The sequence below is a fragment of the Leucoraja erinacea genome, chromosome 10, assembly GCF_028641065.1.
Source record: "Leucoraja erinacea ecotype New England chromosome 10, Leri_hhj_1, whole genome shotgun sequence".
In the NCBI taxonomy this organism is placed as follows: Eukaryota; Metazoa; Chordata; class Chondrichthyes; order Rajiformes; family Rajidae; genus Leucoraja; species Leucoraja erinaceus.
Genome location: NC_073386.1, coordinates 15,151,755 through 15,177,156, shown reverse-complemented (window position 1 = coordinate 15,177,156; position 25,402 = coordinate 15,151,755). Strand labels below are relative to the sequence as shown.

General features: G+C 42.3%; 1 protein-coding gene across 8 annotated transcripts in view; it reads right to left on the bottom strand.

Moving 5' to 3' along the window:
• The window catches only part of ptprfa (protein tyrosine phosphatase receptor type Fa), a 321,092-nt gene that overhangs the window by 183,301 nt on the left and 112,389 nt on the right, over positions 1-25,402 (bottom strand). For all 8 annotated transcript variants that reach the window (XM_055641521.1, XM_055641525.1, XM_055641524.1 and 5 more), the window contains exons 3-4: positions 15,080-15,225; positions 13,415-13,556 (exon numbers count right to left, since the gene is read on the bottom strand). In XM_055641521.1, coding sequence (XP_055497496.1) covers positions 13,415-13,556; positions 15,080-15,225 — 288 coding nt within the window. The remainder of the gene's footprint in view (positions 1-13,414; positions 13,557-15,079; positions 15,226-25,402) is intronic.

Below are 25,402 nucleotides of genomic sequence, written 5' to 3'. Positions count from 1 at the left end.
TCTTTTCAGACCGACGAGTCTCGATAGGAAACGTCACCCATTCCTTCTCTCCAGAGATGCTGCGGGTCCCACTGAGTTACTCCAGCTTTATGTCCATCTTCAAATGACGTCACGCGCTCCAGACGCTGTGCGTATACATGTAATCGGGCCCGACCTTCGCTCGACCGTCTCGGCTCAACGCGACTACGAGGTCGCGTAATTTGCATGCCAAGGACACATAAGTGGGACAGGCCCTTTAATCTATTTCTATGTCACAGAAAAGATTTAAGGGCCTGTCCCACTTGGACGACCTAATCCGTGAGCTGGCGAGTTTTCCCTCGACTCATACTCGCAGCATGGTCGACACGAGGTCCTAGGAGGTCTTTGTAACCCTCCCTCATGCTCGAGAGTAGTCCCCGTGTACTCAAGGCCTCAGCTAGGTCGCGGCGTATTTTTCAACATGCCCATGTGTAAAAAAAGGTCGCCATGGAAAAAATCGATACTTTTTTACTCGTAGGTTTAGTTGTAGTAGGTTGGCACGTTAATCGTAGGTAATCGAGGGTAGTCAACGGTAATCAAAGGTAGTCGTAGATAGTCTTCATCATAGATGAAGGGAGGTCAAAGGGCATCGAAGTAGGTCGTCTTCACGCTCCACTATTTGGTGTCTGAAGTTAGTTGTAGCTAGTCGTAGCTAGTCGTAGCTAGCCGAAGCTAGTCTTTAACATATTCGAAAGAGGTCGAAGGAGGTCTTCTACATAGTCGAAGGAGGTCTTCTACATGACTTTTTTATTTAACTCTCCTAAACTCGCCAATTAGGTCGCCACAATGGGACAGCCCCTATAACCAATCTATTTCAACCAGTCTATAACCAAAATCTTCACTGAAATCAAAACACAACAGTAGAAAGGACTAAAAGGGGTGGTACGGCTGCACTTCAATACCACAAAAAAAAACAATTAAAACATGATAAAGGAATTCATAGCAAAGATTAGGGACTATAAAATTTATGACAATAAATTATGACAACAATCGTGATATGCTAGTGTCACATGTGATATTAAAAATTGTGAGAAAAATATGGTAAGAGTAGTAGTATTAAAAGTACTCTTTATACACATACACATAAACAATTTACAAATATAACTTCAGCTATAAGTACCAGACAAAGCCACACATGACATGGTGCAGTATGAAAACTTACAAAATTCTTAAGGGGTTGGACAGGCTAGATATAGGAAGATTGTTCCCGGTGTTGGGGAAGTCCAGAACAAGGGGTCACAGTTTAAGGATAAGGGGGAAATCTTTTAGGACCGAGATGAGGAAAACATTTTTCACACAGAGAGTGGTGAATCTCTGGAATTCTCTGCCACAGAAGGTAGTTGAGGCCAGTTCATTGGCTATATTTAAGAGGGAATTAGATGTGGCCCTTGTGGCTAAAGGGATCAGGGGTTATGGAGAGAAGGCAGGGACAGGATACTGAGTTGGATGATCAGCCATGATCATATTGAATGGCGGTGCAGGCTTGAAGGGCCGAATGGCCTACGCCTGCACCTACGTATTTTCTATGTTTCTATGAAAGTCCTTTGGAAGGACCTAAACAAAAGGGAGATGGATAAATAATTAGCATTGATGCTAAAAAGGCAACATTGGAATAAAAAAAAAATATGAATGTAAAAAATTAAGACACAATGTAGGATCCAACACAGATGCAACATATCCACAGACATCCTGACAGCAGTGAGATAGCAGCGAGACTTAAAACAAACAAATCAAAAATGTGTGTAGAAATTGAAAGGCAAACTTAGGGCACATGGTATTGGGGGTAGAGTGCTGACATGGATAGAGAAGTGGTTGGCAGACAGGAAACAAAGAGTTGGGATTAACGGGTCCCTTTCAGAATGGCAGGCAGTGACTAGTGGGGTACCGCAAGGCTCAGTGCTGGGACAGCAGCTATTTACAATATACATCAATGATTTGGATGAAGGGATTCAAAATAACATTAGCAAATTTGCAGATGACACAAAGCTGGGTGGTAGTGTGAACTGTGAGGAGGATGCTATGAGAATGCAGGGTAAGATGGACGGGTTGGGGGAGTGGGCAGATAAATGGCTGATGAAGTTTAATGCGAATAAATGTGATGTTATCCACTTTGGTAGCAAAAAACAGGAAGGCAGATTACTATCTAAATGGCGTCAAGTTGGGAAAAGGGGAAGAACAACGGGATCTGGGGGTCCTTGTACATCAGTCTATGAAAGTAAGCATGCAGTGAAGAAAGCGAATGGCCTTTATAACAAGAGGAATTGAATATAGGAGCAAAGAGGTCCTTCTGCAGTTGTACAGAGCCCTAAGACCACACCTGGAGTATTGTGTGCAGTTTTGGTCCCCTAATTTGAGGAAGGACATTCTTGCTATTGAGGGAGTGCAGCGTAGGTTTACAAGGTTAATTCCCGGGATGGTGGGACTGTCATATGCTGAGAGAATGGAGATGCTGGGTTTGTACACTCTGGAATTTAGAAGGATGAGAGAGATCTCCTTGAAACATATAAGATTGTTAAGGGCTTGGACACACTAGAGGTAGAAAACATGTTCCCAATGTTGGGGGAGTCCAGAAACAGGGGCCACAGTTTAAGAATAAGGAGTAAGCCATTTAGAATGGAGAGGAGGAAACACTTTTTCTCATAGAGAATGGTGAGTCTGTGGAATTCTCTGCCTCAGAGGGCAGTGGAGGCAGGTTCTCTGGATGCTTTCAAGAGAGAGCTAGATAGAGCTCTTAAAAATAGTGGAGTCAGGGGATATGGGGAGAAGGCAGGAATGGGGCGCTGATTGGGGATGATCAGCCATGATCACATTGAATGGCGGTGCTGGCTAGAAGGGCCAAATGGCCTGCTCCTGCACCTATTGTCTATTATCTTCCCCTCTCAACCTCAATCTCCTGCCTTCCCCGTATAACCTTTGACACACTTACTAATCAAGATTCTGTCAATCTCTGCTTTAGAAATACCCAATGACTTGGCCTCCACAGACATCTGTGGCAATTAATTCCCGATTCACCACCCTCAGAATAAAGAAATTCCTCCTCATCTCCTTTCTAAAGGTACGTCCTTTTATTCTGAGGTCCTAGACTCTCCCACTAGTAGAAACATCTTCTCCACATCCACTCTATTCAGGCCTTTCACTATATGGTAAGTTTCAATGAGGCTTCCCCTCATCATTGTAAACTCCAGCGAATACAGGCTCAGATCCATCAAATGCTCATCGTACGTTAACCTAATTGTCCTTCTTGTAAACCTCCTCTAGACCATCTCGAACACTCTCACATCCCTCCTCTGGTATGCTGCACAAAGCTGCTCACAATACAACACAATGCCTTTGAAGATTGTAATTTTGGGCCCCATGTCTGAGGAAGGAGTTGCTGGTGTCGGAGAGTGTCCAGAAGTTTACGAGAATGATCCCAGGAATGAGTGGGTTAACATATGATGAGCGTTTGAAGGTCCTGGATAGCATGCAACAAAAAAGCTTATTATTGTACCTCAGTACATGTGACAATAAACTAAACTAAATTACTGAACCAATAAGTCTCCTTGGAATATTGCCAAACTGGCCAAATCTGGCAGACAATTTGCATTTAGAAATCTCAAAAAAATACCAAGTAATGTAAATATCCAGTTTATAGACGGGGTTGATCCAATCATGGGTGACAATAAAAATATTCAACAAAAGAACTGCTCAAGTTCATAAAATATTTTTATGGACTGAAGATGTCAGATCAAGACTGGAAGAAGGTGCATTCAACAATGTTTCATTCACAGCAACATTATAAACCACCACATTGATTCTGATTTGAAGAATGCCACGTGCATTCAATGATCCCGGTACGATCCTGATCTCAGATGCTGTGGCTGTGTAATGTTTGCATGTCCTACATGTGACTGCATTGGTTTCCTCTGGTTTCCTCCCACATCCCAACGATACGCAGGTGTGTAGGCTAATTGGCCTCTGTAAATTGTTCCTAGTGTGTAGGGTGAGGGTGTGAAAATGGAATAGCATTGAACTAGTGCGAACAGGTGATCGATGCTTAGCATAGGCTGAAGAGCCTGTTTCCATATAGTATCTCTAAACTAAACATGTGCAATGCCTGCCTCAATTTGCAGAGATAATTATACATTATAAATCAATTTGCAGAACAGCATCAGATACCGTTTTACAATTTAACATTTTAAATTTGGAATGACATTTTACTGGCAGAAGGTGATAAAAAAAATACATGAAGCCAATAACTGCTGGAAATAAGTTGAAGAGCAACTATAATCTCACTGACGGCCTGCTCCTCTAACATCAAAAGCATCTATTTAGTGGTATGATATTAATTATAAAACAAGTGCTAACTTGAAAAATTTGAGAGGTTGTAGCTGGGAATGGCAAATGGCATGTTGAATGGCTCGAAGGGCCAAATGACCTACTTCTGCACCTATTTTTCTATGTTTCTATATTAGAGAAGGGGATTGAGCATACCGCCATGAGGTGCCCTGTGGTGATGGTTATCGACAGAGTTTTATGCTGGGAAAATTATAACAAGTGGTCATCCATGGATCATGATTTTAACTTTAGCTGCTTGCTTTTTGGTCAAGGAATAGTCAAATGCCAGTATGGATAAAACAAAACAAGCAATGAGGCTAAAAAACAAACAAAAACTGCAGATGCCAGAAATCAAAAATAGAAACTGAAAAATATGGGAAATAATACACAGATCAGGAAGCGTCTGTGGAGACATGGAAACTGATTAAAAACATTTTTGGTAAATCAATGCTACATTACAGTGTGCTGCTTCGAATTTCTCCTCTTACTCCAGGAGTGGTCTAGACTCTTCCTACAGGATGTAAAGGTCAGAATTCCAATCAGCTTTTACATTTATTCTTTGTACTATCCAATGCATTTTATGTACATACATTTTTTCAGGGGCCTTCTATGCTTCCAGATTTTCATCACTTCTATTCCCACACTTTTTGGTTAAAAACGTAATGAGGGTGGCATAGCGGTAGAGTTGCTACCTTACAACAGCAGAGACCCATGTTCGATCCCGACTATGGGTGCTGTCTGTACAGAATTTGTACATTCTCCCTGTGACCGCATGGGTTTACTCCGTGGGTGATCTGGCTTCCTCCCACATTCCAAAGATGTGCAGGTTTGTAGGTTAATGTGTACGATAGAATTAATATACTGGGGAATCGTTGGTGGGCAGTGGGCCGAAGGGCTTGTTTCCACGCTGATTCGCTAAACTAAACTTAATTCCAAGAACAAAAGAAAAAATTATGAGTAGGCAAAATGAGAAAATGGGCATTTTTTAAATTGTAAGGATGCGGTATGGGTAGAAAGAATAAAGGGAATGTTTATAACAGGGTGGAGACCAAGAGTGACTGTGGTGTGGCTGTGACAGTGCCAGCTGCAGCAGGGCGGTGAAGGCTTGGTGTCGACACATAATCCACCTGAAAGTGATGCAATAGCAGATGAATAAGGCAGTGGAGAGGGAGTAATAAAAACATTAGTGAGGTGATATACAATATACAGGATCGTCTAGAAAATTCAAATAAAGAAGAATGCTGCACATGCAATTCAGGCAGCATCTGTGGAAAGTAAAAGCTTTACAGATTGATCCAGTTTCATTGGAGCTGGCCAATTGTCTGACATTCTGAAAAGCTCTGCTAAAACTGATCGGTGCCAGTTTAAAAAAGTCTCTTTCAGTAGTTCCACCCTTCCCTTATCTGTGTAACAATCCTTCAATATCCATCGATGCAAGTTGATTCCAACAGTTGCCTTGACTATTCATCTTCAGATTATACTTCATGCAACCCCACTTCTCTAAATCAGTGAGTTAAAGGAATAGTTACATTCTAACAATGTCACCTTTCACAGCTTTCAACAACCAACAACTGTTCTGGAGTCAAAGAGTCATACAGCATAGAAACAGGCCCTTCCACCTGCTGCATTTGGCCGAAGTGCCCCTAAACCTTTCATATTTACATCTATATCTATACAAAACAAAGACTCTGATCGTGCTCCGGTTTGCGGAGTTGTTCTATTTGCGCAAAAACAATGCGCGATAGTGCTACGATTTTTCGCCAGGTTACTCACCGTTCTCCTGTGTTGCGAGTGCAAAATGTTTCGTTCCGATCGGTGGTATATTGTAAAAGTTGTCGAGGTTTAAAAATCTTTAAAAACGCGTGTGCGCAGATTCCTTCAGTCAGATTGGTCTCTTCTCCTGTCAGTCAATGCCACGGCTGGGATGGCGACGCCCCTTCCTGCCTCACTTCCGGCCTGTCCCGCCTCACTCACAAACTCCTCTCTCCCCTCCTCACAGTAACATGTCTATCGTCGCCCCCACCACCGGCAGCGGCCATGGGGAGGTTTCAATGGAGGCCTTGGTCCAGTCTCTCTCTCCCTCATCACTCACCCCTCTCCCCCGCCCGCCCTCCGCGACAATGGCGGTCCCGTCTACCCGTCCCCCCAACGTCCATCTCCTCCACCGCCGCCATTGCGGTAACTCACCCTCACGGCCTTCTCCACCAGCTCATCGAAACTTGTGGTGCCCACCGTGACGAACACCGACTCCATCACCCCCCCGCGGCAGCAGCGAACATGCAGGCAGGTAGGTGGGTGGGCAGGGTGGGGACGGGCTGAGCAGCAGCAGCTGGGCGGGCGGGTAGGGTGGGGACAGGCCGAGCGGTCGGACAGGGCGGGGACGGGTCCAGCGGCGGCTGAACCGGAGTGGGCAGAGGGAGGGAGGGAGAGTCGGGTTGCAAGGTGGCCGAGCAGTTTGCGCGCAGTTTGAGTAACACACACACACCATGCAAACTGGTCCACCCGTCAAGTCAACGGGATCTAAACCACAGCCAACTATGAATGACCTGTGGAGGAAGGAACTGCAGATGCTGCTTTTTATGGATGGAGGGAGGGAGAGGGTGACTGAGGGTAGGGGAAAGGAGAGGGAGGGAGGAATTGGGGAAGGGAGGAGAGGGAAAAGATCCTGGGGAGGTGAGGAGGGAGTGTGGGGGAGGTCAGGAGGGATAGTGGGGGGGATAGGGGAAGGTGAGATTCAGATTCAATTCAGATTCAATTTAATTGTCATTGTCAGTGTACAGTACAGAGACAACGAAATGCATTGTTGAGGAGTGTGGGATAGAGTGATAGGAGGGGGTAGGGAGGGGAGAGGAGTTCTGGAGGGAGGGAGGGAGTGACTGAGGGTAGGGGAAAGGAGATGAAGGGAGAGGTGAGGGAGGTATTGAGGGAGGGAAGGAGGAGAGGGAAAAGAAGCGGGAGGGTGAAGAAGAGGGGGAAGGGAGTACTGGAGGATCAGATTCAGATTCAGAGGATGAGGGGAAATGAGCTGTGCCTGCGCAGTTTGGAGTTATGCGTAAGTGGTGCAATATTGCGTTGGGGGGACGGGTTGAATTGGGGGAACGGGTGAGTGGTGGAATATTGCATTCGGGAACGGGTTGCGTTGGGGAACCAGGCTTCCCGTCCCGCTTAGTCTAGTGTCTTTTAAATGTTGTTGTTGTACCTGCCTCAAATAGGGTTGCTAGTTTCATATACCCACCATCCTCTGTGTGAAAAAGTTGCCCCTCAGGTTCCTATTAAGTTGTTCCTTCTCACCTCAAACCTATGTCCCCTTTGGTACTCTGGGTAAAATAAGTGCATCCACCCAATCTATTTCCTATTCCTATTTACACTATCTATTCTGGGACTAATGGAGGCTAGATCACTGTGGGTATTTAAGGATAAGTTGAGAAATTGAGTGCAAAGAGGAGTTGAGTAGCCATGATCGTATCGTGCGGATAAGTGACCTACTCCGGCTCATGTATTCTTGTGTTCTTGGAATTAAATATTAGCTCTTACACTTTAACCAAGTACGGTACAATAGTGTTGATGAAAATCTGAATTTGATGTAGGCCCAAAATAGATTTTGGAATTCATGTAAATTAATCATAAAAATTGCTTTGATATTGACATTGTAAAAACAAAGATTAAAAAAAAGTTGTTGAATTTCTCACATATATAATTATAGGGAAGCAAGTATACTGCAAAGACCTGGCTCCGACCACACATGGAGTACAAAAAGAAATTCTAAACTACACACATTCCTTTACCAGAATAATACCCAAACAGAATGATCCCTGGATACAGAGAGATTATATTCCCTGGCATGTCTAAAGTTAGGTGTTAATTTGCTTGATGTTTGCTAGCCCCTAAGGGAGAATAGATTGTATGGGAACAGAGTAACATTTTCCATTGCTCAGGAATCTGCTATTAGGGAATTATGGTCTTACAATTAGACGGGGTGAAAAGGAGAAATTGTTTCAAGCATCAGGCTGCAAAGTTTTGGAATACTCTACCTTAAAGCATTGGGTATGCTATAGTAATAGATTTTTGGATGTTAAGTAAGATGTACGGAACAGATGGAAAACAATTAAGGCCTTGACCTTAGAGATGACCAGAACAATGCCACTGACAAACATCTTCCCTCTCCCATTCATTTTAGCATTGCAACTTACCTTTCTCCTATCACCCCATTACCTGCTCTTATCTTTCTTTGGAACCATCCAGTATAATGAACAGACGTTTTCATGAAAGGAAGAAAGTATTATCATTTTAAACTGAAGGACACAGCAAGATACTATTTTAAAAAATGGCAACACTGACATTTCAGACCAGGCCAGTATTTCATCTGTACACCAGGAAATTGCATTTTTCTCTACATTATGAATGACGATTACTTTATCGATTCTGCTTATTAATTATGTTTAGACAAGACTCCATAGGAAACTTAGAGATAAAATTCAAACCACGTTGGGGATAACTGAAACATTTTTTTTTTCATCTGCCATGCTAGAAATCAGAAATAAAAACTACTGTTTATAGAAAATACAAGTAGGCTGTGGGCCGAGGAGCTTTATTCTGCAGTTTCGTGACCCAAGTCACCAAACTACATGAAATTTTCACATATTGTGTAAAAATATTTATATAAATCACCCCTGAAACTCGATATGAAGAAGACTTGCACATTTTTATTAAATTAGAGAAAAAACGGAAAATGTTCAGGTAATTTTTAGTCCAATCAAAGCACGTTTAACATTGAGTTGTCTGCCAGGTTGGCCAATCACGCGCTTTGTTTCAGGCTAGCACACAACATGGCTAAGGGGGCTTCACAGATGCCTGTTTTACTGGAGATTCCGATTTGTTGTTCTGTGGAATAAATGTCGTGGAAACTTGCAGCAGGTTAATTGTATTTAGTGGGGAAAGCATTAAAAAGGCTGAAGAAAGTGCTGCGAAGTGGATTAAAGTGCAAGAAAGCCTTCAAAGTCCCTGCTGATGTGCTGGAATACAAAGAAGGCCCCCATGAATCAACTCTAACTGAAAGGTAAGACTAAAGTCTGAATTTATGAAAATCTATCTGTATGGACTTTAATTAATTTGATATAATGTGAATAAATTCATTCATTCATTCATTCACTCACTCATCATTCATTCATGAAATTGAGGGCCTAAACTATAACACAGTCAATTAAACATTGTCACTAATGCCAGCTTGTTGTAGAGTAATAAGTCTTTAACAGCTAATCTCGGAGCTGCCTGCGAAAACTTACCGGGAAAAAGTGCTCCGACCGCGGGGCCTAGGTACTCGCGGTAAATAGCGATCGATATCCCTCCGTTTTTCTCCCGTTATCGGGGTCTGAAAACGACCGCTACAGATGGCACTATGTACAGCCTCCCCCCCCCCCGCGGAGATGATCCGCGGCTCCGCGTTCGCGAATAAGCTGCTTATTAATTGAGACCGCGGCTTCACTTTACCGCGAGTACCTAGGCCCCGCGATTGGAGCACTTTTTCCCGGTAAGTTTTCGCAGGCAGCTCCGAGATTAGCTGTTAAAGACTTATTACTCTACAACAGGCTGGCATTGGTGACAATGTTTAATTGACTGTGTTATAGTTTAGGCCCTCAATTTCATGAATGAATGAGTGAGTGAGTGAGTGAGTGAGTGAGTGAGTGAGTGAGTGAGTGAGTGAGTGAGTGAATAAGGAATGAATGAATGAACAAGGAATGAATGAATTTATTCACATTATATCAAATTAATTAAAGTCCATACAGATAGATTTTCATAAATTCAGACTTTAGTCTTACCTTTCAGTTAGAGTTGATTCAAGGGGGCCTTCTTTGTGTTCCAGCACATCAGCAGGACTTTGAAGGCTTTCTTGCACTTTAATCCACTTCGCAGCACTTTCTTCAGCCTTTTTAATGTTTTTCCCACTAAATATAATTAACCTGCTGCAAGTTTCCACAACATTTATTCCACAGAACAACAAATCGGAATCTCCAGTAAAACAGGCATCAGTGAAGCCCTCTCAGCTATGATGTGTGCTAGCCTGAAACAAAGCGCGTGATTGGCCAACTGGCAGACAACTCAATGTTAAACGTGCTTTGATTGGACTAAAAAATTCCCGACATTTTTCCGTTTTTTCTCTAATTTAATAAAAATGTGCAAGTCTTCTTCATATCGAGTTTCAGGGATGATTTATATAAATATTTTTACACAATATGTGAACATTTCATGTAGTTTGGTGACTTGGGTCACAAAATCCTATTTCTAGACACATTTTTGATGCTTGGCCCACAGCCTAAAGGGATACTCAGTAGACCAAGCAACAGGCCTCAACCAGAATTGGGATTGTGGAAAGAACATGGGGAAACTCTTCCCCTGAGAGGTGATTGTGCTCCCAACAGCGCCTGCTCTATTTCTTCTCTCCTCGCAGCCAGGGAAATGTTTCCCTGATCTTTAACTTACAGCCTTCTAGTCTTGTGTATTACAGTCTTGTGTATTTTATGCGTTGTTCAACTTCACTCATTCAATAGATGTTACCTGATCCAATGAGTATTTCCAGCAATTTATTATATTTCAGAATTCCAGCAACTGCTTGGTTCTGCATCTCAGCATACTTCCTTTGTTCTGTCCAGGGCTCTCATTCATCTACATTTATTTACAGTCTTTCAAGCAGACTAGCTCCTTCTCTGAGACGGCGTGGAAAGCAATTAATCACCTTGACAAGGATGGTCTCTACACCATCACTGAAGATTCCCTGATCTCTTATCTCCAATTCTCCAGTAAAGCACACTTGGTTTCCTACCTTATGGTTCCGATGAAGAGCCAAGGGGCTGTCCCACTGTACGAGCTAATTCAAGAGATCTCCCGAGTTTAAAAAACAAATCAAACTCATGGTAAGTACGTAGAATGTACGTTGCGGGTACGTCGGAGCTCGGGACGTCTCTTAGCGGCTTGTAATGCTAATGGCAGGTACTCGGGGAAACGCGGTAAGCTCGGGAAGACTCGTGAAGATTTTTCAACATGTTGAAAAATGTCCACGAGAGCCCCGAGTACCTACGAGCGGCTATTACCGTAATTCTCCTAGTTCGAATTAGGGGAAACCCGGGAGAACTCTTGAATTAGCTCGTACAGTGGGACAGCCCCATCACTGATTTAGTGGCATTCATTGGGCTTCTCTCCTCACTGATACTTTCTGGCCTGTTGAGTATTCTCAACACTTTCAGGTTTTTAGATCACGTCAGGAACAATCAGGACATATGAGTAAAAAAAATCACAGATTAAATGGAAGATCAAATAAAGAAAAATATTTGAGAAGAAATTTTGTGGAGAGAAATCAAAGTTTTTGATTTTGACAGATGTAGTCATAGAAGATGTAGTGCAACAATTAAAATCCAAAGATGAGAAAAATATCAGAATTGGAAAAAAAAGTCTTTAATTGAAATGTATATAAATCAAGAGCCAATTTATCTAGCAAGCATAGATGTGACTTGCTGTAAATTTGGATACAGACAATAGTATATGATCTCAAATTTATAAACAGTCAAAGAGAGGAGGCTGACAATTTGAACTCAAGGTAAAACCTAGAGGTAGCAATTGACGTGAGTTTTAGCAATAGGCAAGCTCAGGTCAGGTGGTTAAATAATATAATGAAAGGTAGAAAGAAATAAGTTGTCTTGCTGATGTGGCAAAAAAGTGTTCAGAATGCATCTTGGGGTCAAATACAGCCACAAGTCAGTTTTCAGCATCAGTAAGTTGTCTGAGAGCAACATTGAATTGGTAAATAGTATAATTTCTTGATAAATTTATTTCACATTTATAGATGACGATAGATTGACACTACGACCACTCATGGTGGCGCAGTGGTAGAGTTGCTGCCTTACAACGAATGCAGCGTCGGACACCCGGTTCCATCCCGACTACGGGTGCTGTCTGTACGGAGTTTGTACGTTCTTCCCGTGACCTGCGTGGGTTTCTTCCGAGATCTTCGGTTTCCTCCCACACTCCGAAGACGTACAGGTTTGTAGGTTAATTGGCTTGGTAAATGTAAAAGTTATCCCTAGTGGGTGTCGGACAGTGTTAATTTGCGGGGATTGTTGGTCGGCGCGGACCCGGTGGGCCGAAGGGCCTGTTTCCCCGCTGTATCTCCAAGCTAAACTAAGCTTGCTGTTATTTGTACCAAACTGACAAACTCTTCAGCAAAGTGAGACAATTGCAGATAATCTAATAGGTTCTTAACTTCGTCTGCATGCTAAACTCTATCCATGTTATGTAAATTCCAGGCATTTAGTTTGTATTTGTGATGAGTTTGCACATTTAAATCAATGATCACAGAATTAGAAAGCATAAATGAGCTGAATAATGAAGCTCATTTCCACTGAGTAGAGGAGTTAAAATAACAATAAATAGCTTGGGTGATTGCTGCTGGTGAATAGAAAGCAAAGTAAATAGAAATGCCAAATGTAAAATTGTTTGTAACATTCTGCAGAGAAATTAGAGAAGAAAATCTTTCATGATCACAATTCCTGATCTTAAAATATTTTCTCTTTGGAGTTCTGTATTTCATTACTATACATATATATATTTTTTTTAACTGAACACTCATTTAATGTGTACATTCTTTTAACAACCTAGACCCCCTGATATTTGCATGCAAGAAAATTAGATCTTTACGACGCCATCTCGCTTAACATCATCTCATTCGGTCATTCCATGATTGTACTTTATATTTGTTTTGCACTTCAGAACACATGACAATAAAGTATCAATTAATCAATCTTTCAGGTTCTACTACAAACCTAGGCCTTTGTCTTCATTGTATTTATTAGAACATAGAACAAGTTTGATGTATTGTTGTATTTATCACTATTGTATGTACAGTATTCTGTTTACTCTGTGAGTGAACAAATAATTTAATTACACTCTGTTTGCATATGACAATAAACTAATTTGAATCTGAATATTTATTTTAAGTTGATGACAATGCATAATGAATGACATGTCTAAAATGCGAATAGATATTGTATCTTAACAAAGTGCGATCGTACAAGGAAAAAAAATTGACTACCTGATAGTACTGTTAGCTTGGCACTTGTTGTTATTTCCCCATTACTATTTGTTGCTGTACATTCATAAATCGCTTCATCTCGTGGTGCCCTTAATGGTTGAATTCGTAGCACTGAACCAGTGCCATCATCAAATTCTATAACCTGAAAATTAATTGCAGAATATATAATTAAATGCTGAAAGGGTCAAGAAAGAGAATCTTAATGATATTTCTTCTTTAAAGATGAAGCAATATAAAAGTAAAAATTAGATAAAAGGCAAACAATTATCATATCGATTACTATATAAGCATTCCCCAGTTTACGTAAGAACTCCGTTCCTGAGAATTATCTGTCTGATATTTCTCGAAGAAACATCCGTTTTCTATAGTAAACCGCATTGTATCGCTCCATATGCACTTTATATAGTTCCTTCAAATAATAATCACCATAATATCATCCATAATCAAACTAATGGAATAAAAAACAGGTCCACCACCGATTTTACGACACCCTTGGATCCAGAGCCTTTCTGGAATATCTACATTGCCGAACCAACAGAGGTCACAGCCTCCAAAACGAGTCTAATGGATAGCGGAACAGTCTGCCTCGGCCAGGGGTTCCCAACCGTTTTCGTCCCGTTTACCCGTGGCAACTTTAATAGCACATAACAATGTTATTTCACTTATTTATGAACCAATGATGAACAGAATACCAGAACCGGTATACCAGAACCAGTCAGTCAATGAGAAAAAATATCCCGAATCATACAAATTTACCCCATGGCTAGGCGAAATTTACCCCTGGGGGTAAATTTACCTGAGGTTGGAAACCCTTGGCCGAGGCAGCCAAGGAACTGAGTGAGATATTGGCCCGTAAAGTTGGCCTCAGAAGTTGACTATGGGAATGGATCTGCCGACTGTGTCTCAGCCGGAGTTCCATAGCCTCGACCGCAGGGAGCAAATTGGAACGGCCAATCGGCCGATGAAGTCGGCTCTTGGAGCAGATCTGCCGGCTCCGGCCGGGATGGAGTTTCGGAGCCCCGGCCGCAGGAAGCAGGCGTGTGTGTGTGTGTGTGTGTGTATGTGTGTGTGTGTGTGTGCGTGTGTGTGTGTCTGTGTGTGTGTGTGTGTGTGTGTGTGTGTGTGTTGTGTGTGTGTGTGTGTTTACATCTTCACGAAAACACTACGCGGTAACGGTGACATTTTTCCCGTCGAGAGCAAAAGCACCTTATCTGAAAATTTCATGCTTTATTTCTCGACTTTTTTACTGAAAATGTTTAAAAATATCAAAAGACTTTGAATTTAAACGACGAGCTTTCGCTGATGATGTCACAATGTATCTGCTCAGTGCCATGCACACACAGAATCTTCCACGCGCTTCGAGTGACGTTATTCAAAAGACACCGCCGTCCCTCTCTGCTCCCCGGAAGTCCCCCTCCCCCCGCCCTCCTCCCCCCCCCCCCCTTCTCTGTGGCGAGTATTGGGACCTCTGGGTGAGTGTGGTGGAGTATTGCGTTCAGGAACCAGCCCTCCCCTGTGACTCCGCACCCCCCCTCCCCCCCCCCCCCCCCCCCCCCCCCCCGCCCCTGAAACTCTACCCTCCGCCCTCTCTAATCCCCCCCCCTCTCTGCCCCCCACCCTCTCTGCCCCCCCCCCCCCCCCCCCCCCCGTTTTGTGAGTTTTTACCTCAAAGCGTTGAGAACTGACTTTCTTCCCTTTCTTCATCCAGGTGATACGTGGTTTAGCCTCTCCCACAGCCTGGCACACAAATGAAGCCACTCCTCCAGATATTCCAATTTGATCCACTGGGATTCGGGTAAACGTTGGCGAAGCTGCAAAATGTCAAGGTAATGCAGTTTAGTCCAATGACCAAAAGTTTACTTCAATTTATGCACAAATATAACTGCAATTGAATTGTGTACAATTAAAAATTATGTTAAACACTTCAGGTAGAACGGAAATCTTCAAAACACCATAATAAAACATAATTTATGAAGGTTTGGCAAAAGGCTTTCCCTAGAAGTGTTGGTGGTACTGCCCTTGCTGAGTCAGAGTGGGCGCAAGGATCAAGTTCAATACAGTCATCATGCTAAACCCTATTGTAATAATGACCTGGTTTCATAAGGTTATAAGGAATAGGAGTAGACTTTGGCCATTCAGCCCATCAAGTCTACTCCACCATTCAATCATGACTGATCTATCTCTCCCTCCAAACTGCATTCTCCTACCTTCTCCCAAAAACCTCTGACACTTAAACTAATCAAGAATCTACCTATCTCTGTATTAAAAATATCAACTGATATTCAAAGCCTTCTGTGGCAAAGAATTCGAAAGATTCAGCACCCTCTGACTGAAGACATTTCTCCACATCTCCTTCACAAAGGAACGTCCTTTAATTCTGTGGCTCTGACTAGTCCTAGACTCTCCCACTAGTGGAAACATCCTCTCCACATCCACTCTATCCAAGCCTTTCACTATTCTAGTCTACACTATTCTGTTTCAGTCAAAAGATCAGTAAAAATCAAATGTTACAGGTCAAGCACATCCAATTTCTTGAACTTTGTCATGAACCACTAAAATGCAGCCACTAACTTAATAAAATACTACAAATTCTGTTCTAAAAATCAAAATACTTTAAAACACATATATTCTTGGGTATTTTAGATTTACCATTCCCACGGCACTTTCAACAGCTCTTCACACCAGCTTCTAGTTCTATGTTATTGCATAAATATGGCATAAATCTAGCGGGTTATCATTTCAGAGGTAAATTGTAACATGTTTGATGATTGCATTGAAATTTGTGTTGGACCGATTTCCTGTGACAAGTTTACCAGATACCAATTGAATAGTTTACGATTTTCATGAACAAAGAAAAATATTCTTCTACTTAAATATTTTATTGGAACCTCTGCTCCAAAATTGACTCATTAAATAGCAATTTGCACTACATCTTATCTTAACTGCCAGGCTTCTCCTGTTGTTTCAGTTCTACCATCCTTGCACACCACAAAGTTGTAGGTTCTGCATCAAACTCATAATCTACAACCAAAATTATTGTCAATAATGCTCCTTTTCCAAGTTCTTACCTTTGAATGAGACAATAAGTCAGTTTTAACTATTCCCTCAGAAGAACTCATGAAAGGTTTGATGGTACTAATCCAGACAGTAACTTTGGAACAAATGGGGCTTTGTGATCTTGAAAAACATGTTAAAACTTTTTTCTTGAAAGTAACAGTTCTTGGCTCCCCGGTGTCTTATTAAGCAGCCTTTTTTTCATAAATACATTAAAAAGCTGAAATTATTTTTGAAAGAATGTTGTGAGCTTTGACCTCAATAATTATTCAATATCAGAGCAGCATTATTAAAAGCATTATTAATAACGAGCAATGATTTATTTACCCGATCATTTCTTGCAGTTTGTGAACAAAGTGGAGAGAAATGACAATGATATAAACGTGGAGGGACAGTGCCAAAATCCAGGTCTCTTTCTTAGAAGATTTTATTTTGATTATTTCTTTAGAGCCTTGAGTTCTGGATTAAGAGAGGCCTAACTCACAGTCAATAGACAATAGACAATAGGTGCAGAAGTAGGCCATTCGGCCCTTCGAGCCAGCACCGCCAGCTTGGCTCCATGGAGAAGACTAATATGATCTTCAGATGGAGACACAAGGAATTGCAGATGGTGATTTACAGAAATTAAAACAAAACGCTGCAGTAACTCGCTCTGTTAGGCAGCATCCTTGGAGAACATGTATAGGTCATGAAGTCTGAAGAAGGGCCTGACCCGAAAAATCGCCTATCCATATCCTCCAGAGATGCTGTTTGATCTGCTGGGTCTTCCAGCACTGTGATTTTTTTTTCTGATCTTCAGATATCTTGAAGTCTGGAGATGTTTTCTAAATCCTCAAGATCGATGTGTACAAAAGCATCTCCTTCTGAAAAAGAATGTTGTTTGGAAAACGGCCACCTTCCTCAATGATTCATTTCAACTCATTAGGAAATGTTTCCACCACCATGGTATTTACACTTGCTGTCTCTCCCACAAGATATAGATATTATGCAGGTTTGTCTCCTTGACAAGTACAAACTAGTTCGGGTGGCCTTGCATTAGCATCTCCAGAAGGTCCATTCCTCCCTGGTAGGTTTTCAAGCCTGCCATAACAATCTAACTTTTCCTTGAATCACCATCAAACACATGGATATACCACAGATCTTCTCACCTCAGGCTTAATTTCTATTGCCTCTGTTATTCCATCCTTCATCTCACGTAATACGCTTCCAATGCTAACACTTTGCTACAACCAAATCATGTCTAATTACAGCTGCCAACCATTTCAACAGTCAATTACAGCCTGTCATCCTGCTGTATTTCATTCCAAAGTCAATGCAAGCAACAATGTATTTCAGAACATGTGTCAGTGGTATGGATGGCAATCTTTCTGACAAATACACTTCTTCCTATGATTTCAGTTGCTGCTTACTGTTGAAGATAATGATTGTTTGTTATAAAAAGGTTTTGTAAATTTAATGCATGTACTTTAAAGAATCAACTGCATTGCAGCAACATTTTGTACAGTGAAGGTTTTTGGTCTATCACAACTCAAGCCTGCCCTTCCGAATGTCATAAATCCATTTTCGTAAGAAATAGAATTCAACTTCAGCATTCCCTGGCTGATGAAATCCTCCAGCTTTCGGAAGTCATTGCGGCGGCCTGACTGTTCCTCTGTCTGAAATCAGCCATTATGGATCAAACGTGTACTTTTAATGGTTCTTCATTATGTTTCATTATTCAGGGGTCAAATCAAGATGTAGAGCTGGAAATGATCCAGAAAACACAAATGATGGACATTAACATCTCTTCCTGTCATGAGGAATAGCATCACCATTTATGTACAGGACAAGAAAGATTCCTTCCCATTCCATGCAGAATATGCTCTAAGTTCTGAACAAGGTCTTTAATCTCAAGCATCAGCAGCATTGCTCCACTTTCCATGGATGTTGCATGGACCAGTGAGTGTTTCCAACATTTCTTTTTTTATTTCAGATTTTCAGCACTGGCACCCTTTCCACATATGCACCCATTTGTTATTTCACTTAGAGGTATTTCTTTGCCAGGACGAATGCCTTGCAAAGATGTTCTAAATCAGTTACAGTGAAAGCCATTGTATATTTTTAGATTTAACTTGACGATAGAATGCATAACTGTGAATAAATCTACTCTTAACTAACGAGGGAAATATTAATCAGGGTGGAGTACAATTATTGTTTGGGGCTAGCAATCATTAAACTTCATTTTAAAGTTGAAATCAGGTTAAAATGAATTAGCACAATTAAGCTACCAGAAAATTATACTTTTGTAAAGCTAACTATTGAAGCTTTCCAATGCTGTACAAATAAAGAATAAATCAGGATGAAGCATATACTTAGAAAGTAGAACTCTACATTCCAGATACACAAGAGACTGGAATTGATGTTGTAGTCTCTAGTGAAAACAAATTACTGGTGGGACTGAGCAGGTCGAGCTACATCTGTGGAGGCAAAGGGATAGTCGACATTTCAGGTTAAGACGCTGCAATTAGGACTGAGAGTGTAGAGGTGATAGACATGTATAAAGGAGTGAGAGGAAAGGAGCAAAGGAAGAGGCGAAGGGACCTTGGTTTTACAAATGTTATGCAAAATCAGATGATAAACATTGTGTAGGAAGGAACTGCAGATGCTGGTTAATATTGAAGATTAGCACAGAATGCTGGAGGAACTCAGCGGGACAGGCAGCATCTCTGGATCTCCCACCCATTCCTTCTATCCAGAGATGCTGCCTGAGATGCATTCACTGCCCTTTTCAAGTTAATTAGTTAACATAGAAACAGAGAAAATAGGTGCGAAGGAAATAGGCAACGTTTCGGGCCGAAACCCTTCTTCCCCTTCTCCTCTTCTCTCCGGAGCTCCATAGATGCTGCTGCACCCGCTGACTTTCTCCAGCTTTTTTGTGTAACCTTCGATTCTCCAGCATCTGCAGTTCCTTCTTAAACACAAGATCGCTACCTAATCCTTGCTCATTACACAATATCCAGTTCAGGATCCGGTAGGCGGCACGACTCTCGTCAGCAGCGGCCTCTGCAGCCCATCCGCGTTTTTATTATTTTTTGTCTATGTTTCTATGTAGTTTTTGTTATTTTTTGTTGGGGGTGTGTGTGTGGGGGGGGGGGGTGGGGGGTGGGGGTGGGAGGGAGGGGGGGTAACTTTTAAATCTCTCCCTGCACGGGAGACCCGACCTTTTCTGTCGGGTCTCCGTTGTCGTTGGGGCTGCAACGAGGAGCGGCCTCCAACAGGAGAAGACAGGGGGCTCTGGTGCCGACGACTCACCTCACCGTGGCGGAGCTGGCCGAGTCCGGAGCGGGTGGAGCGGTGGTGGAACGCTGCTGCTTCTGCGGCCCGACCTCCGGAGATTCGGAGGCTGCAACTGCGGGTCTGGCGGACGGCGGCACCGGGAGCCCGCGTGTCACTGGAGGGAGACCGCTTTTCAGGGCTCCTGCAACGGCGACCTCTCCCGCCCGAGTTGCGGGGTTGAAGAGCTCCTGGAGCGGAGCCTGACATCACTGCCCGCGCGGCTTGGAATGGCCGCGGGACTCTGCGAGCGCCCGCCGGGGGCTCCAACATCAAGAACCCGGTGTGCGACCTTGCACCACCCGGCGTGGCTTTAATGGCCGCGGGACAATCGCCATCGCCAGCCGGGGGCTTTGACTTTGACTCTGACATGGGGGGGGGGGGCAGCGGTGGAGAGAGAGATAAGTTTTTTTGGCCTTCCATCACAGCGATGTGATGGATGTTTATGTAAATTATGTTGTGTCTTGGGTCTATTTGTTTGTAATGTATGGCTGCAGAAACGGCATTTCGTTTGGACCTCAAGGGGTCCAAATGACAATTAAATTGAATCTTGAATCTTGAGGATGACCTGCCCTCAAGTCAGTGCCTCTACATATTGGTATACATTCCAGGAAATCCTCCTCCTCAGCACTGTTACCAATATGATTGACTCAATCCATATGTAGATTAAAGTCGCCCATGATTAAACACAACAAAATACAAATGAGAAAGAAACATCATTCATTCCTAAACTATCATCCAGAAAATATGAAAAGACTTTGAAACACAAGAACCATACCAATAATCACATATATTTTTTGTAAACAGTTTATCAAAGACATTGAATGCCCAAAGGACTAAGCACAACTAGGTACAAACGAATTTTAACATCCATTCTGCCGGAAACCAAACATTATAAAATCCACTTCTTATTTTGCATATTGTATACAAATTCTCATTTACACTGAAAAATATCCTTTCTTAAATAACTGAACAATTTGGAGGAAAGTTAATGGAACCACGGGTACTGATCCTCAATTTGAAACAGACTGAATCTCCTCTGCAGAAGAATAGAAAATTAAAAGTGGCCTGATCCCCTTCAATAGGATTTGTTGCCAATGGTTTCCCCACATACAGTGCCCTCCATAATGTTTGGGACAAAGATCCATCATTTATTTATTTGCCTCTATACCCCACAATTTGAGATTTGTAATTTAAAAAAAAAAATCACATGTGGTTAAAGTCCACATTGTCAGATTTTAATAAAGGCCAGTTTTATACATTTTGGTCTCACCATGTAGAAATTACAGAAATATCTCTATATAGTCCCCCGATTTTGGGGCACCATATTGTTTGGAACACAGCAATGTAATGTAAATGAAAGTAGTCATGTTTAGTATTTTGTTGCATATCCTTTGCATGCAATGACTGCTTGAAGTTTGCGATGTATGGACATCACCAATTGCTGGGTGTCTTCGCTGGTGGATGCTCTGCCAGACCTATATTGCAGCCATCTTCAGCTTATGTTGTTTTGGGGGCTAGTCCCCTACAGTTTTCTCTTCAGCAGATAAAAGGCATGCTCAATTGGGTTCAGATCGGGTGATTGATGGCCACTCAAGAATTGACCATTTTTTAGCTTTGAAAAACTCATTTGTTGCTTTAGCAGTATGTTTGGGATCATCATCATGTTGTACAATGAGTTTTGAGGCATTTGTTTGAACTTGAGCAAATAGGGTGTGTCTATACACTTCAGAATTAATTATGCTACTACCATCAGCAGTTGTATCATTAATGAAGATAAGTGAGCCAGTACCTTCAGCAGCCATACATGCCCTGGCCATAACACCCCCACCACTGTGTTTCACAGATGAGGTGGTATGCTATGGATCTTGGGCAGTTCCTTCTCTCCTCCATAATTTGCTCTTGCCATCACTCTGATATGTTCATCTTCATCTCAACTGTCCACAAGATCTTTTTCCAGAACTGTGGTTGCTCTTTTATGTACTTCTTGGCAAATTGTAACCAGGCCATCCTGCTAACCAGTGGTTTGCATCTTGCAGAGTAGCCTCTGTACTTCTGTTCATGAAGTCTTCTGCAGACTGGTCATTGACAAATCCACATCTGACTGCTGAAGAGTGTTTCTGATCTGTCGGACAGGTGTTTGGGGATTTTTCTTTATTATAGAGAGAATTCTTCTGTCATCAGCTGTGGAGGTCTTCCTTGGCCTGCCAGTCCCTTTGCAATTAGTAAGCTCACCAGTGCTCTCTTTCTTCTTAATGATGTTCAAAACAGTTGATTTTGATAAGCCTAGTGTTTGGCTGATGTCTCGAACAGTTTTATTCGTACTTCTCTGTCTCATAATGGCTTCTTTGACTTTAATTGGCACATCTCTGGTCCTCATGTTGATAAACAGCAATACAAGTTTCCAAAGGTGATGGAAAGGCTAGGTGCTGAGAGCTCTCTTGTACCTGCATTAGAGGCAATTAAACACATCTGAGCAATTACAAACACCTATGAAGCCATGTGTCCCAAACATTATGGTGCCCTGAAATGGGGAGAATATGTATAAACACAGCTGTAATTTCTACATCGTGAAACCAAAATGTATATAAATACCCTTTAATAAAATCTGACAATGTGCACTGTAACCACGTGTGATCTTTGTTTCTATTACAAATCTCAAATTGTGGAGTACATGGCAAATAAATAAATGATGGCTTGTCACAAAAAAATTATGGAGGCACTGTATGTAGTTATCCAATCCTAATTTGCTAGAATAAAACATCTGAACACTTCATATTTCCATACAATACAGAAGGAGGCCTTTTTGGCCCATTGAGTCAGTGATATCTCACAAGGCAAATTATACTGGCCAATTGACCAACCAATGGGAATGTCTTTGTAATATGGAAGGAAGCTAGAGCACCCGGGGCAAACACACAAGATCGTTCACAGAGAGAACAAGGAAACTACGTACAGACTGCAAATGCGGTCAGGATTCAACCTGAATTGCAGAGTGTGTGATCCAGCAGTTTTACCCAAGGCAAATGTGGTGGCATGGTGGCAGGATCTCCAATGGTACAGTGAAGAAGCTTTGACGGTTAGCCTAGCATTAGCTGCAGCTTTATCCTAAATGCAAGTTATCTATATTACTAAAAGTCTGTTCTTGAACGGTTTTGGCTTTCTGTGCTGCGATTTCCGAGAGTACGCCGCCACCTACGGACGTCATTTTTGGCCACCTCGCTCAGAGCCCCCCTCCGCCGCAGGTGTGCCGAGGATTTTTCCCGTTGATTAAAATTGAGAGATATTAATGTTTTTACAAAATTCCCCATTCTCTCTGCTGCCCCTGCTGGAGGGAGGGGGAGGGACTATAAAACCAGGAAGTGGTGTGCCTCAATCAGTCTCTGCAAGTGGTGTGCTTCAATCAGAGCTCTGGATTACACTGACAAATGTCTACAGCACTGTGAGTACCCTTAATTGATTTGAAAATGAAAATATGGTTAGAGGTAAAAAAGCACTGCCGGCAAATGGTTGTTTGGGTTTGGGTTGAAGTAAAAAGGCACTCTCTCTCCCCCCCCCCCCCCCCCTCCTCCCTCTCCCCCTTCTCCCTCTCCCCCTCCCCCCACCCCTCTCCTCCCCCCCCCCTCCCCCTCCCCCGCCCCCCCCCCCCCTCCCCCCCCCCCCTCCCCCCTCCCCCCCCCCCCCTCCCTTCCCCCCCCCAAAGATATGCAGATGCCTCTTCCCCCTCCCCCCAGAAATTAAATAGTTCAAAAGCCACAAATGTATCCCCCCCCCCTCCCCTCTCCCCTCCCCCTGCTCCCCCCACCTCCCCCCCTCCTCTCACCCCCCTCTCCACTCCCTCTCTCTCCCCCTCTCCCCCTCTCACTCCCTCTCTCTCTCCCCCTCTCTCTCTTCTCTCTCGCTCTCTCTCCTCGCTCTCTCTCGCTCTCTCCTCTCCCCTCCTCCCCTCCATTAGTGTGAGTGCGAGGGGGGGGGGAGTTAGTGTGTGACGCTGCATGCTGCCTCACCCCCCCCCTCCCACAACCGCACATTGGGGGAACAGACCCAACCGGTCTGCACTTGGTCTAGTTAGGTATTAAATGTCCCTAACATTTAAAACCTATTAAAGTGCGAGTGAATTGAATAGAATTAAAATATCATTACAATTTTAAAAAGCAAATAATTCTGTTTCTCAGATGTAATCACCCTATTATTTTGAAAACAAATACATCTATTTCAAAGAAAAATACATTATGGATAGAATAATAATTGTGATATCCTGCTGTAACAACAATGCCTGTAAATGGTTGAATTAAATAGGCATCTTTAAATAGATAAAGGTTTTTTTATTTAACTCAAATCTCAACAATAAAAAAGGGTGCATCTGTAAAACTAAAGCTGATTTGTAAAGAAGTATTTTCTCGTGTAATGTTATAATTACCATTATTCTTCACAAAAGATATGCAGATAATGCATAACTAATAAATTGCACTGATGACAAAGATATGCAGATGCATGCACACAACTTTAATCACGGAAGGTAGATAAGAAATTAAATAGTTCAAAAGCCACAAATGTATCGCCTGAATCAATGACATAATGACAACGTAACAAATAGCAGGAAAAGCTTATCTAGCCCATCATGCTTCTTCAGCCATTCAATCTCATCATGGCTTATCTTTCACTCAGTGTCACTTTCTGCATTCATTCAATATTGAAAAATCTATCAGACTATTTCTTGATTTGTAGCTATGGTTTCATCAGGTCCACATGAGAAAGTAGAAACAAAGATCTGCAGATGCTGGTGAATGCACAAAAGAATACAAAGAGCTGGAGTAACTCAGCAGGTTTGACAGCATCCCAGGAAAACATAGATGGACGTTGCATCTTGATGAGACAATTATTTTTATTTGGAAGTTTCCACCAAGGTACTGGCACTTTTCATGTCAAGATGCATGTTATATGCAGGAAAATGTTCACAACTCTTTATGTAGATTTCAGTAAGTATAAGTAAGCAACACAGATCAAAATAGTATTTATGAGTGTACTCTACATGGCACATCCGCAAGGAGGAGTGAAAGAGATAAAGACATGAACAGCGTGTCCTTTATCTGGTCATGGATGATCCATAATTATCTTCAATGTTAATGATAAAACACATTAATTTCAGCGATGTCATAGATTTCATGCATAGTCACTGAATTAATCTCCCTCCGTCGCCACTTTTTTAACTTTGGTATCTTAATTTTCCCTCAGCTAAATAATTGATCGTAAATCCTCTCTACAACAAAAGACGGACTATTTTCATCGTCTCAACTGTCTCAGCCATCTGCTGTTGAAAGCTTCATTCATGATGTGTCAACTCCCGACTCGAATATTACAATGGTTCTCCGGCTAGCTTTGTATTTTTCTCCTTTCATGCATCTAAAACTACTAACAAACATCACATCCCATTCACTAATTGCTTTGGTGTTCAATGGGTCCCAGTTCACTGACACTTAGTTGCTAACATTTTCATCCAATGTGCCTGAGTTTCCCTTGGCCACTGCAAACATTTCCCCAAATCATCTGCCCAACACTGTACCATTAACCGTGCCAACAACCATTCAACAACAACTCTGTATTCTTCCAATTTTACCCTCC